The sequence below is a fragment of the Oncorhynchus kisutch genome, linkage group LG3 (assembly GCF_002021735.2).
Source record: "Oncorhynchus kisutch isolate 150728-3 linkage group LG3, Okis_V2, whole genome shotgun sequence".
Lineage (NCBI taxonomy): Eukaryota > Metazoa > Chordata > Actinopteri > Salmoniformes > Salmonidae > Oncorhynchus > Oncorhynchus kisutch.
The window spans coordinates 23,573,721-23,587,455 of record NC_034176.2 but is presented as its reverse complement, the minus strand read 5'-3'; the positions used below and the strand labels follow the sequence as shown (position 1 = coordinate 23,587,455).

The 13,735-nt window shown below is 42.1% G+C and overlaps 2 protein-coding genes across 4 annotated transcripts; one reads left to right on the top strand and one right to left on the bottom strand.

The window, feature by feature from the left end:
• The first annotated feature begins 4,107 nt into the window (after positions 1-4,107).
• LOC109878455 (5'-AMP-activated protein kinase subunit beta-1) lies at positions 4,108-6,927 on the top strand. 3 transcript variants are annotated; one of them, XM_020470682.2, is made up of 8 exons: positions 4,108-4,274; positions 5,139-5,324; positions 5,479-5,648; positions 5,778-5,871; positions 5,953-6,067; positions 6,231-6,364; positions 6,492-6,560; positions 6,757-6,927. In XM_020470682.2, the coding sequence occupies exons 2-8, from the start codon at positions 5,163-5,165 to the stop codon at positions 6,832-6,834; spliced, it is 822 nt and encodes a 273-aa protein (XP_020326271.1). In that variant the 5' UTR covers positions 4,108-4,274; positions 5,139-5,162; the 3' UTR covers positions 6,835-6,927. The 3 variants fall into 3 exon arrangements, with proteins under 3 accessions (XP_020326271.1, XP_020326279.1, XP_031675182.1); XM_020470690.2 differs by having other exon boundaries at positions 4,144-4,274; positions 5,144-5,324; XM_031819322.1 differs by lacking the exon at positions 4,108-4,274 and adding an exon at positions 4,424-4,488 and having other exon boundaries at positions 5,144-5,324.
• A 5,073-nt stretch (positions 6,928-12,000) lies between these two features.
• LOC109878434 (phospholipase A2, minor isoenzyme) lies at positions 12,001-13,171 on the bottom strand. Its single transcript, XM_020470667.2, has 4 exons — positions 13,036-13,171; positions 12,683-12,839; positions 12,469-12,596; positions 12,001-12,281 (listed from the first exon to the last, which is right to left on the bottom strand). The coding sequence occupies exons 1-4, from the start codon at positions 13,067-13,069 to the stop codon at positions 12,157-12,159; spliced, it is 444 nt and encodes a 147-aa protein (XP_020326256.1). The 5' UTR covers positions 13,070-13,171; the 3' UTR covers positions 12,001-12,156.
• Between the last annotated feature and the right edge of the window lie 564 nt (positions 13,172-13,735).

The following is a 13,735-nucleotide window of genomic DNA, read 5'->3' as shown; positions in this document are numbered from 1 at the left end:
GTATATTTTGGTGTGGCCCAGTTGTGAGACGGTGAAACTGGATAGCCGTGTGAAAGCATTAGAGGAATAAGTCAACCTGCAATGGTTGAGCAGGGATACCGTAGGATATCTAAATCAGGAGTCATATGTGTAAACAGACCATAGAGGACTCTAGTTCCCAAAAGTCTGTTTTAACATCGGCAGCCCCATTGAGGACTTTCACCATTTTGAAGTAGTCAGCAGGTGGGACTTCCTATGGGTTAAGAAATGATAACATAATTCCATCCAGGTCATCAAAAGGGATCAGCCAATGAATTATACTTGTAAACAAACATTTCATAACTGCAGTTGGTAGTAAGTCGCCAACCTTGGCGTTATACCTGTTCAAACAACACCCTCCAGTATGCACCCTTTCAGTTTGTTTACCAACTCATAGAAGTCATAGAGGAAGAAAATGTACTACTTTAAAATGGAGATGGCCTCAATGGTGCTGGCCATGCTCTGAGAGATGCCATAATGGGACAGATACAATGTTACGTCGTCCAACTATATGAGACAGACACGTGATATTAGTCTTCTAAAACTTGATTGATAAGTGCCAAAGATGTTTTATCAGTGTAAACCCCACTTGCACAGCATTTCCATATTATTTATTTTAGGCTATCAAAAACTTGATTCAATGTTACTAAAAATAAAAGTAAAATGTATCTATTCAGTATGGCTAGGCTATATGCCAGGGGTCTGTCATGCCAAATAGTGTCCCCCTCTATGTGGTAAGGAGAAGGAGGCCGTTCTGACCGAGATGCATGCTGGCCATTTCGGAGTGAAGCGCATGATTGCCAAAATCAACCTACGTTTCTTCTGACGGGGAATTGTCAAGGAGGTGGACAGCTGGGCAAGTGAAATAACCTTTCAATCACATTCTATTATATCTGAAGTTATTATGATTTCAATTAATGTCATATCAGAGAGCACACAATGTTTCAATTTGTCACTTTTTGCTTAAAGGTCAGTACCCTGACTAGCCTGCCAGAAGACTGTGGCGCCGGAGTTGAAGCCCATCAAAGTTGTTTCACCATGGCATATGATCGGTAAGTGTCCCAATTCAAATTTTGCCCTGATAAGTTGTTTTGTAATGGTTTCTTTATTTGACCACAGCAGAGTTCAAAATTATAGAATATGTGTGCGTGTGTGTGTGTGTGTGTGTGTGTGTGTGTGTGTGTGTGTGTGTGTGTGTGTGTGTGTGTGTGTGTGTGTGTGTGTGTGTGTGTGTGTGTGTGTGTGTGTGTGTGTGTGTGTCAATCTGCATACTGTATGGCACAGATACTGGTAAGAATAAAGTAATCTTCTCTCTAACACTTTAAATGTTATGGTGGACCTCATTGCACCCTTCACGAAATCCAGGAATGGCAACAGCTGGTGTCTGATGGCGACCGATCACTTTACCAAGTGGGTGAAGGCAATACCCATTAAGGTCAGTAAAGGAAGAGCACGTGCTTGTCTCTAAATTCCCTTCTGTAACCCATTAAAAAGGGTGCTTGGAACCAAAAATAAATGTTGCTTTGTATGATACCCATCAATGACGAGACTAGCTAGGCCACCTCCAAGGTGATGGTGGACATCTTCAACACCCACGGTTCTCCTGAGGTCATCTTGAGTGACCGAGGTCGTGAACTCTGGACAGGTATGGATCTTATAGGTTATCTTCTGTCACCAATGGTTTGTTTTATTTATTTTTTACACATTCCATGGTACATTATCAGACATATTTCAATATCTTACATTGTCAATAGATATCGCTTTCCTCCCTCCGAGTACAATGCAATTGTATATACAATTATTGTATATGCTGTAGTCTTTCAAATTTGTGATTAACGTAGTGTTGTTGTTTGTCTATTGCTATGTTTGTATAACGTATTTTCAAATCACTGAAACCCCACCTGATGTGGTGGAAGTTGTCGAACCAGATCAGAACACCTTCGAGTACTACCTTCAGGCACGGACTGAGAAGGATGTGGCGGTTTTTGACCAGGTAAAAATTATTGTCTGCTGTTAATTTATTTTCTGGCCCTCCAAGAGATATGTAAGAAATGTATTTGTAATATGAAATATAATTGCATGTATTTCTGTCATCAATCAAGGTGAGACTGAACATGGACAAGACGCAGGAGAAGGAGAGTTACCGGAGCAGAGTCAAGAAGGGGATCAAGTGCTACGACATCCGGGCGAATTGCTTGGTTTGGAAGAAGGATGAAAGGAAGATGTGACCTGGGAAACCTCGCTGCTCTTTTGCTCCTAGCTGGGGTCACCGTCTGATAAAGTGAGCATAAAAAATATCCTCACTATTTGTATTTGCACACAAAATAACCTGGAGCTAGTTTTAGTTTCCCTAACACTGATATTTTTCTCTTTGTCTTCCTAGGGTTACCTGAGTGGAAGCAAACAATCTTCTGCAGTTGGACAGTTGGACGGTCGACCACTGGAAGCATTGACGCCCTACACTTCAGTGAAGCTCAACAGACAAAGTATGTTAAGCTTTGGTTGACATTTGAGAAAGCAAGAAATGGTAGTTATGCTGAGTTTATAAAAATGTACCTCTTCAATTTACCTCTCCTAATGACTTTAGGACCATTGACTGTCCGAGCCACCCAGGAGGTATCCCATCCACCAGAACCAGAGAGTTCAGATCAGTCTAATTCTCTGTTCTCTGAGTCGGAGGGGGACCAGCTTGAGATAGGCTATACCTTCAAAACTGTTGAAAAGTACATATCTTCCATTTATGACACTGCACTAATCCATCAAATCTTCTCAAGTAAAGTGTAACCTGTGTGTTTTCTTGTTTATGTCGCGATCACCTACCCTGTTCCCTTTAACTCTGCTCGTTCTCCAGGACCTAGGGGTTCTGCCCAACACCCAGACACTAATAGTTTATTGAATCCCATTGTGACCGGGGGACATTATTTGGCATGACAGTACCTGCCGCCACTTTGGCATGACAGGCCCCCAAAGTGGCGGCAGGTACTTTCTGGATCGAATCCCCAAGCTGACAAGGTAAAAATCTGTCATTCTGCCCCTGAACAAGGCAGTTAACCCACTGTTCCCTGGTAGGCTGCTATTGTAAATAATAATTTGTTCTTAACTGACTTACCTAGTTTAATAAAAGTTTTTTAAAAACAAAAAAACATTTTGATTAAAACAAATAATAATAATAATAATTTTTAAAAAGACACATAGAATCACCAGAATCACCAGGAATTCATTCAGGAAATCTGTTCCCAAGTATTCACACAAATAAAAAAAGAGAATGTGATCGTTTATCAATGTAATCCAGGTATGAAATTATTGTTATTTTCAAATTCAATCTCTTTTTCGGTTTAGTTGTCGTCAATTTGCAGTGTACACATTATTATAATTATTTTACAACGTTTCTCAAAGTCTGTTCAAGAACCTACATAACGTTTTGGAAAAACGTGTAGTTCAGCACAAACCGCAACGTAGCAAAAGTTCAAGCGACACCCCCCAGGTCTGTTCATGGACCTGGGTCCGGTTTCCCAAAATCATCTTAAAGAGGCAGTTTCCTACATTAATTTTTTTACTTGATTCTTGAAGAATGCCTCGTGAGCTTTGTATAACTGTCATACCACATCAGAACCCAACATATAAGCTTGTTTTACTCCAATATTGGTAAACAAAGTACATGTAAACTAACACTATATAGCCTCAAAACATGGTTAAAACTATAATTGTGATATCATGGATGGTCAGTCCTTGAATCCATAGCTCTGTCTATGAATTTGAGAGTTGTTACATTTCTCCAGTCCCATTCCTTGGCTTTTTACCGAAACAGGAGCGAATTCACGTGTTGTTGTTTCAGATGCTGATTGCCACTTTAAGGCTAAATTCATAATTAGATCCATAGGATAAATTCTATGGTTGTAAAATTAATTTAGGCTTAAGATGCTTTTGCGAAACCGGGCCCTGAACGTTTCCTTTTTTAAACCTAGGAATCCATCATGGCCATTCCTAAAATTTGCTCCAGCTTCACAGTAGTGTTTTCTGTTGTGACCTAGAAAAGGTTACACTCGTTTTTGAAATTGTACTGTACTCAATGGTCTGAAAAATCATTCCGAGACAGGCGTGACTTCGAATGCGAAAAAACAGGAAGAGGTGTGTGCTCGTGCAGCCTACAGTCTGTCTTTGGGTTAGGTTACAATTTACCCGTTCAGGGGAAAATGGCGATAGGAAATACAATAGCGTAGATTCCCAGTATTATAATTTCCAGAAATTAAACGAAGGTAAGAAAAGTGAAAACAATTAGGCCTACTTCAATATTACTTTGGCATGGATCTTCCTGATGTGATGTATTTTTAAGTTTGAGTAGCGAGGCAGTTTTTGCCATAGGTGGTATATATAGTAGGTCATATGGTTTTTGCCGATGCACGGAAACGCAAACCTAATGTCAGTGTGTCTGCGCCAGTGTTTGTTTTTGCGAGCAAGTTTGTGTTGGGGGTAGGGTTATTGGTCATGTCAGGAGACGGGGATATTTTATCAAATGCTTACATTTTGATCTTGGCCATTTCTCAATTAATTACAATAGGCTTTGGTGGAGGATTCGCCAGCTGATTCGATCCTGCTTATTTACATCCTGTGTATATTAAGGCACGGTGTAGCATGTGCGAGATATAGCTTAGAAACATAGGCCCCTACTTCAATCAGGGATGAGAAATGGGCTTCGAATCGTCCCATTATCCCAACTGTTACACCGAGTAGATTGAATGACGGATAGTTTTTAAGTAAACTGCCGTTTTTGTCTTAGTTATCAATTCTGAGCACAATCCATTTCTCATCCCTGGATTGAGGTATGTTTTCCCGAGCCATATCTGACGTCGGCACTGTGCACGTGCCTTAATATACACAGGAACGCTGCTGTCCCACCCTGGTGCAAGCGTGTCTGTTCAACAAGGAAATGCTCAGATTGGCTAAATGTTCAACCAGGCCAGCTTCTGAAAATATTTTCTGTCATGTAAATGTCAGATATTAGAAGATATATTCATATTACGTTATGTCAATATTCCTTGTATATATCAGGGCTGATGTGTACTATATTAACAGTATTATTGTTGTTGATCATTTTTTCATACTTGTGTGTTGATGATCAGTGCAGTGGTTGTTGCTGAGTCAGAATGGGAAACAACAGCAGCAGTGGTGAGCGGGCCAGTGCAGGTCAGGGTGAGAGGCCCTATCAGCGTGACGATGGACAAGGTGCCAAGGATGGAGCACGGCCCAAGATTATCATGGACAGCACAGATGATGCTGACCTGTTTAACACCCGAGAGGCTAAAAATGTACAGAAATATAGATAGTGAAGTCTAAAGGGGTTAATTCATTCAGATTTACATTGAAGTATTTACAAGGTTGCCTGTAGGGCAGGCTAAACCCAACTTTTTTTTCTGTGGGCCTCAATGTGTAGTGATGTTAATGTGAGTCCAATTGTGCCAGGCTCCTCAGGAGATCCAGGAGTTTCTAGCCTGGCAGCGGGACCTTGAGAGTGACAGTAAATGTCCCAGTCAGGCCAAGCCCACTGTGTTCCGTTGGACAGGCGGTGGCAAAGAGATCTTTGTGTCTGGATCATTCAACAACTGGGCCACCAAGATTCCCCTCAACAAAAGGTGAGCAGGTTTGGGGAAAACCTGAACAAAGCACTTTAATTTGGCAAAATGTGAATAGTTGATACGGATTTAAATTGAATGATGTTTCCTGCTCAATATTCTTTGTATTGTGTTATTTTTCTGACCCAGCCAGAACAACTTTGCAGCGGTTGTGGACTTGCCTGAGGGAGAGCACCAGTATAAATTCTGTGTAGATGGACAGTGGACCCTCGACCCGACAGGGGTGAGTACAAACCCTCTGTCGGAATGATATAATACCATTCCCTCTGTGTTCAGTCTTTCAACTGTATTTCATCCTTCACAGGCTGTGTTGACGACCAAAACTGGCACGGTCAATAATGTCATTCAGGTGAAGAGGACTGACTTTGAGGTGTTTGATGCCCTCATGATTGATTCTCAGGAATGTGCAGACATGTCAGGTACTTACGCTTGATTACCATCATAATTTATGTGTTTTACCAATAACATCTCCATTTAGTGTTGAAGGCCATTTAATTTCTGATGGTAAATTAATTAACGTGCCTAATTTCACCTGGTGGTTTACCTCACATTGAATCATAGTATGTGTCCCTGTGATTTCAGACCTCTCGAGTTCCCCTCCGGGACCCTACCAGCAGGACCCATACATAACCAAGACGAGCGACAAGCTCAAGAACCCCCCCATCCTGCCACCACACTTGCTGCAAGTCCTACTCAATAAGGACACTGGCGTGTCTGTGAGTGATGGTTCAGAGGCTGGAGAACACCTTCATTGGGAGTCATGATTATGGAAATATGTTTTTATTTTCTCTGATTGATGTCAATTTCTTAGTGCTAATTGTTTGTTTTCTATATCCTGAACAGTGTGACCCAGCCCTTCTTCCAGAGCCCAACCATGTGATGCTCAACCACCTCTATGCCCTCTCCATCAAGGTAAATCATTGCTGCTCTCAACTCATTTGTTTCCTCACTAGACCAGACATCTCAGCAGAGATGGGGTCAATTACATTCCCTGTTGTCAGTTGAATTTGACATAGAATAGCGCAATTCAAATCTTGTGTTAAATAGACCTCAACTCTGCATCTCAAGACATTCCTGCCTGATCCGTGTCTATTTTATTTTCTTTCAGGATGGGGTGATGGTTCTTAGCGCAACCCACCGCTACAAAAAGAAGTATGTGACCACACTTCTGTACAAGCCGATCTAATCATGCCATCATGTGCGTCCTGCCTAGAAACGTTTCAAATCTATTCTTGTATAATTCTGTTTTTTATATCGATGATTAAACTTCTATCTCAGATCATTTGTAAATAATATGACCACTTGACCTTTTAAGAGTTCAAATGTTCAGATATCTTCATATTAGCGCATGGAAAAAGACCTGCGTTTGCCAAACAGGCGCTTATCATGCTAGTTAATGGAAAAGTATCATTGTGTAATGGTGAGACAAAACCAGCTGCTACAACACTACACCAGAAAGTGGAGATAGCCATATAAATACACAAACCAAGGTGGACAAAACGTTATTGGATTCAGTCCAGAAATGACCTTGTTAGACTGCTTTTGCATATTGATTCTTGGTCTAACACCTTTTGATCTCACTTCCACTCGTACACTCCAATAACTATATTACAGTGCATTCGGAAAGGATTCAGACCCCTTGACTTTTTCAATATTTTGTTTTTCGAAAATGGATTAAATAGTTTTTCCCCCACTCGTCAATCTACAAGACTACCCCGTAATGACAAAGCAAAAACAGGTTTTTAGAAACTTTAGCAATGTATAAACAAAGAATAACGGATATCACATTTACATAAGTATTCAGAAACTTTACTCAGTGCTTTTTTTTAACCTTTGGCAGCAATTACAGCATCAAATCAAATGTTAATTGTCACATGCGCCGACTACAACAGGTGTAGATCTTACAGTGAAATTGTCACTTACAAGCCCCTAACCAACAATGCATTTAAAAAATATGAATAAGAAATAAAAGTTACAAGTAGTTAAAGAGCAGCAGTAAAATAACGAGACTATATCTGTCGGCACCGACAGAGATGGCCGCCTCGCTTCACGTTCCTAGGAAATATGCAGTATTTTGTTTTTTTACGTGTTATTTCTTACATTGGTACCCCAGGTAATCTTAGGTTTTATTACATACAGTCGGGAGGAACTACTGGATATAAGAGCAACGTCAACTCACCATCATTACGACCAGGAATACGACTTTCCCGAAGCGGATCCTGTGATTTGCCCACCACCCAGGACAATGGTTCGGATCCCAGCCGGTGAACCAAAACAATGTCGCCGTAAAAGGGGCAGACGAAGCGGTCTTCTGGTCAGGCTCCGGAGACCACTCCCGAGCATACTACTCGCCAATGTCCAACCTCTTGACAAATAGGTTGATGAAATCCGAGCAAGGGTAGCATTCCAGAGAGACATAAGAGACTGTAACGTTCTTTGCTTCACGGAAACATGGCTCACTTGATGCCCCCCCCCCCCCCCCAAGCAGACACATCGATGGCCCTGAACAAACGTTATTCCACTCTATGTAAACTGGAACCCACACATCCTGAGGCTGCATTCATTGTAGCTGGGGATTTTAACAAGGCTAATCTGAAAATAAGACTCCCTGAATTCTATCAGCATATCGATTGTGCTACCAGGGCTGGTAAAACCCTGGATCATTGTTATTCTAACTTCCATAACGCATATAAGTTGAGTCGTGGTATCACGACTCCATGTTGTTGCTTCCAGTCTATAGACAGAGACTAAAACAGGAAGCTCCCGCGCTCAGGTCTGTTCAACGCTGGTCCGACCAATCTGATTCCACGCTTCAAGATTGCTTCGATCACGTGGACTGGGATATGTTCCGCATTGCGTCAAACAGCAACATTGACGAATACGCTGATTTGGTGAGCGAGTTTATTAGCAAGTGCATTGGTGATGTACCCACAACAACTACTAAAACCTAACCAAACCAGAAACCGTGGATTGATGGCAGCATTTGCGCGAAACTGAAAGCGCAAACCACTGCTTTTAACCAGGGCAAGGTGACTGGAAACATGACTGAATACAAACAGTGTAGCTATTCCCTCCGCAAGGCAATCAAACAAGCTAAGCGTCAGTATAGAGACAAAGTAGTCGCAATTCAATGGCTCAGACACGAGGTATGTGGCAGGGTCTACAGTCAATCACGGATTACAAAAAGAAAACCAGCCCCGTCGCGGACCAGGATGTCTTGCTCCCAGACAGACTAAACAACTTCTTTGCTTGCTTTGAGACCAATACAGTGCCACTGACACGGCCCGCTGCCAAAACCTACGGACTCTCCTTCACTGCAGCCTACGTGAGTGAAACATTTAAATGTGTTAACCCTCGCAGGGCTGCAGGCCCAGATGGCATCCCCAGCCGTGTCCTCAGAGCATGTGCAGACCAGCTGGCTGGTGTGTTTACGGACATATTCAATCAATCCTTATCCCAGTCTGCTGTTCACACATGCTTCAAGAGGGCCACCATTGTTCCTGTTACCTAGAAAGCTAAGGTAACTGAGCTAAACGACTACCGCCCCTTAGCACTCACTTGTGTCATCATGAAGTGCTTTGAGAGACTAGTCAAGGACCATATCACCTCCACCCTACCTGACACCCTAGACCCACTCCAATTTGCTTACCGCCCCAACAGGTCCACAGATGACGCAATCGCAACCACACTGCACACTGCCCTAACCCATCTGGACAAGAGGAATACCTATGTGAGAATGCTATTCATCGACTACAGCTCAGCATTTAATACCATAGTACCCTCCAAACTCGTCATCAAGCTCGAGACTCTGGGTCTCGACCCCGCCCTGTGCAACTGGGTACTGGACTTCCTGACGGGCTGCCCCCAGGTGGTGAGGGTAGGTAACATCTCCACCCCGCTGATCCTCAGCACTGGGGCCCCACAAGGGTGCGTTCTGAGCCCTCTCCTGTACTCCCTGTTCACCCACGACTGCATGGCCATGCACGCATCCAACTCAATCATCAAGTTTGCAGACGACACTACAGTGGTAGGCTTGATTACCAACAACGAGATGGCCTACAGGGAGGAGGTGAGGGCCCTCGGAGTGTGGTGTCAGGAAAATAATCTCACACTAAACGTCAACAAAACAAAGGAGATTATCGTGGACTTCAGGAAACAGCAGAGGGAGCACCCCTCTATCCACATCGACGGGACAGTAGTGGAGAGGGTAGTAAGTTTTAAGTTCCTCGGCGTACACATCACGGACAAACTGAATTGGTCCACCCACACAGACAGCGTGTTGAGGAAGGCGCAGTAGCGCCTCTTCAACCTCAGGAGGCTGAAGAAATTTGGCTTGTCACCAAAAGCACTCAAACTTTTACAGATGCACAATCGAGAACATCCTGTCGGCTGTATCACCGCCTGGTACGGCAACTGCTCCGCCCACAACCGTAAGGCTCTCCAGAGGGTAGTGAGGTCTGCACAACACATCACCGGGGGCAAACTACCTGCCCTCCAGGACACCTACACCACCCGATGTCACAGGAAGGCCATAAAGATCATCAAGGACAACAACCACTCGAGCCACTGCCTGTTCACCCCGCTATCATCCAGAAGGCGAGGTCAGTACAGGTGCATCAATACAGGGACCGAGAGACTGAAAAACAGCTTCTATCTCAAGGCCATCAGACTGTTAAACAGCCACCACTAACATTGAGTGGCTGCTGCCAACATACTGACTCAACTCAAGCCACATTAATAATGGAAATTGATGTATAAATGTATCACTAGCCACTTTAAACAATGCCACTTAATATGTTTACATACCCTACATTACTCATCTCGTATGTATATAGTGTACTCGATACCATCTACTGCATCTTGCCTATGCTGTTCTGTACCATCACTCATTCATATATCTTTATGTACATATTCTTCATCCCTTTACACTTGTGTGTATAAGGTAGTTGTTGTGAAATTATTAGGTTAGATTACTCGTTAATTATTACTGCATTGTCGGAACTAGAAGCTCAAGCATTTCGCAACACTCGCATTAACATCTGCTAACTATGTGTATGTGACAAATAAATGTTGATTTGATTTGGTAGTCTGCTTGAAACGTGGGTATTACAGACGAGGTCAGGGAGAGGTTGAAAATGTCAGTGAAGAAACGTGCCAGTTCAAGGGTTTGCCTTTATTTTTACTATTTTATACATCAAACCTATGAAATAAAGCATATGAAATCATGTGGTAAATGAATAAGTGTTAAATACATCAAAATAGATTTTATGTTTGAGATTCTTTAAAGTAGCCACCCTTTGCCTTGATGACAGTTGGCGTTCTCTCAACCAGCTTAAGGTAGTCAACTGGAATGCATTTCAATTAACAGGTGTGCCTTTAGTTCATTTTTGGAATTTCTTTCCTTAATGCATTTAATACTACCTTGTGTTTTGACAAGGTAGGGGTGATATACAGAAGATAGCCCTATTTGGTAAAATACCAAGTCCATATTGAGGCAAGAACAGTTCAAATAGGTAAAGAGAAAAGACAGTCCATTACTTGAAGACATGAAGGTCAGTCAATATGGAAAATTTCAAGAACTTTGAAAGTTTCTTCAAGTGCCGTCACAAAAACCATCAGGCCCTATGATGAAACTGGCTCTCATGAGAACTGCCACAGGACAGGAAGACCCAGAGTTACCTCTGCTGCAGAGGATAAGTTCATTAGAGTTAACTGCACCTCGGATTGCAGCCAAAATAAATGTTTCACAGAGTTCAAGTAACAGACACATCTCAACATCATCTGTTCAGAGGAGACTGCGTGAATCATGACTAGAAGCTAAATTTAAATTTGCTATCGTAAATGTTAGCAACACCTTCGCCTTTGCGGGATGCACGGGGGAATATAGTGTAACCAGGAGGTGAGGCCTCATTTAACACAGTAAATTCATCAGGCTTAAGCCATGTTTCAGTCAGGCCAATCACATCAAGATTATGATCAGTGATTAGGTCATTGACTATAATTGCCTTTGAAGTAAGGGATCTAACATTAAGTAGCCCTATTTTGAGATGTGAGGTATCTCTTTCAATAATGACAGGAATGGAGGTCTTTAACCTAGTGAGATTGCTAAGAGATTACATTTGCAAACATTTCTAAAAACCTGTTTTTGCTTTGTCATAATAAGGTATTGTGTGTGTAGATTGAGGAAAATGTTTTATTTAATCTGTTTTAGAATAAGACAAAATGTGGAAAAAGTCAAGGGGTCTGAATTCTTTCTGAATGCACTGTATACAGGTATTCTCCAGTTATTACTTACACAGAATTCTATGTGTTCAATACAAATACAGAACTAACAAACACATACTCAAAATAATGCCATTCAATCATTTAATAGGTCAACAGTTTAATTGGCACAGTAAATTCAATTCCAGCAAACATGACACACATCCATGAAACAGGATTCATAAACATTCAGTGAATCTACAGTAGTTTCAGATGTTTGTACTGCTTCCAGAGGATTTGTCTTGGCTCAGGTGATACAGTGGGTTTTGGGGTCCAGGTTATTGTTCTCAGGGTTGTAGGTGGACTGGGCGAAGCAGTTGGCGGCGACTCGGTCACACTCGCACACTGAGGCCTGGCACACATCGTTGGAAGCTGAGGCGTGAGCAAACAGGTTTAGGCTCATGATAAACATTAGTTGCAGTTATAATCAGAAAGCTGAAACCTCACCTTTACTTCAAAACATCATTGCATCTGACAATATTATAGAGCTTGGGCAGATTGTATAGTTTATTGAAAATGTCCACAAATTATTTTATTATTTCTACAATTCAGTTGTTACCTGAACAGGAGACCTGCCCATTCGTGCAAGAGAATATGTACACCTTGATGTAAGGGACGTCAATGATGGGACGGCACTCTGGAAGATGCCTGCTCGCTCGGTAGCAGAGGTCATGGACCTCACAACACCTGAGAGAAGAAAGTAATGAGTTTTCTGAGATGCACAGAAACACCTGGTCATGATGTCCAACACAAGTGGAATGAAATCCAGTTACCTATCCAGGTCATCCTTGGGAGTCCCAGTCCCCCCCAAGCCACACCAACAGCCATAGTTACTGTACATGAAGGGGTTGACATCAGGCTGGGTGCATGTGATCATTCTGCCAAATTGCCACAGAGCCTGGGGCTGCAGTGAACCATGGGCTGCGTATGCTGGCACAGGAGGGAGGTGAAGCTATCAGTCACACTACTGCACATATTCCTGACATTGAGGTTCCAAATAAGAGTTACAGAGGGCACACACGAGTATTATTCTATCTGAAATCATCTCAGACTGTATGTATATTCTTAGGCACGTGAAAAAGTGGACAACAAGCTTCGGATCAATATTGAAATGTGACAGGCTTACCGGTCAGCAGCAACAGGAGGGATTTTGGATGCATGACAGAGGAAGCATTGAGGGTATACACCAACCTTACCACCTCTTATATTAGATGAAGGGAAGTCAAGGAGAACAAGTGCTAAAATGGGAGGTAAACTGGGAGGGGTTGTGTCATACAGCCAGGAATATGAATGATATCTCAGCTAAAATGCTTTCCTCAGGTTCTAAACTTGTTTACCCAATATTGCTACTGCTATCACGGATACAAATTCAAAACAGAAACATGAGATATGACACGTAATGGAAAACATGGGTTGAATGTGATTTCCACATGACACTAAAATGTCAGGATCTGTTATGCTATTGGGGGCTGCTGAGTAATACCAGCCTCGGATCTATAAAGTAGAGTTTAAGAAATTCAAATCCTAACTGAAATATTGGCTATTGGATGTTTTATGGCTGGATTAAATAAATATTTAAATTATCTATTGTATATCCAAGTCAAATTAGACTGATTCATGTCATTGTTCTTTTTTATTGCTTTCTTAAAGCAGCCATTGTTAGGGTTGAAATACCAGCATTGTCCTCTATCATATCAATTGCTAATACTCTGAAAGGTACATTTTGCATTTCCCCTGAAGTTCTTCCAAAGTACATTCCAGCAGACAGCTGTGTAAATAACAAAACACATGCTTAAATTCTCACACATTTCCATTACACAACTCCA

What these genes read in the sequence shown, in the direction of transcription:
- LOC109878455 (XM_020470682.2), top strand. Translation starts at nt 5,163, where the DNA reads ATGGGAAACAACAGCAGCAGTGGTGAGCGGGCCAGTGCAGGTCAGGGT. An exon ending in AAGATTCCCCTCAACAAAAG is followed by an intron (nt 5,649 to 5,777) that starts GTGAGCAGGTTT and finishes TTTCTGACCCAG; the next exon opens with CCAGAACAACTTTGCAGCGG. An exon ending in GGAATGTGCAGACATGTCAG is followed by an intron (nt 6,068 to 6,230) that starts GTACTTACGCTT and finishes CTGTGATTTCAG; the next exon opens with ACCTCTCGAGTTCCCCTCCG.
- LOC109878434 (XM_020470667.2), bottom strand. Translation starts at nt 13,069, where the DNA reads ATGCATCCAAAATCCCTCCTGTTGCTGCTGACCG. An exon ending in CCCAAGGATGACCTGGATAG is followed by an intron (nt 12,597 to 12,682) that starts GTAACTGGATTT and finishes TTCTTCTCTCAG; the next exon opens with GTGTTGTGAGGTCCATGACC. An exon ending in TGGGCAGGTCTCCTGTTCAG is followed by an intron (nt 12,282 to 12,468) that starts GTAACAACTGAA and finishes CTCACGCCTCAG; the next exon opens with CTTCCAACGATGTGTGCCAG.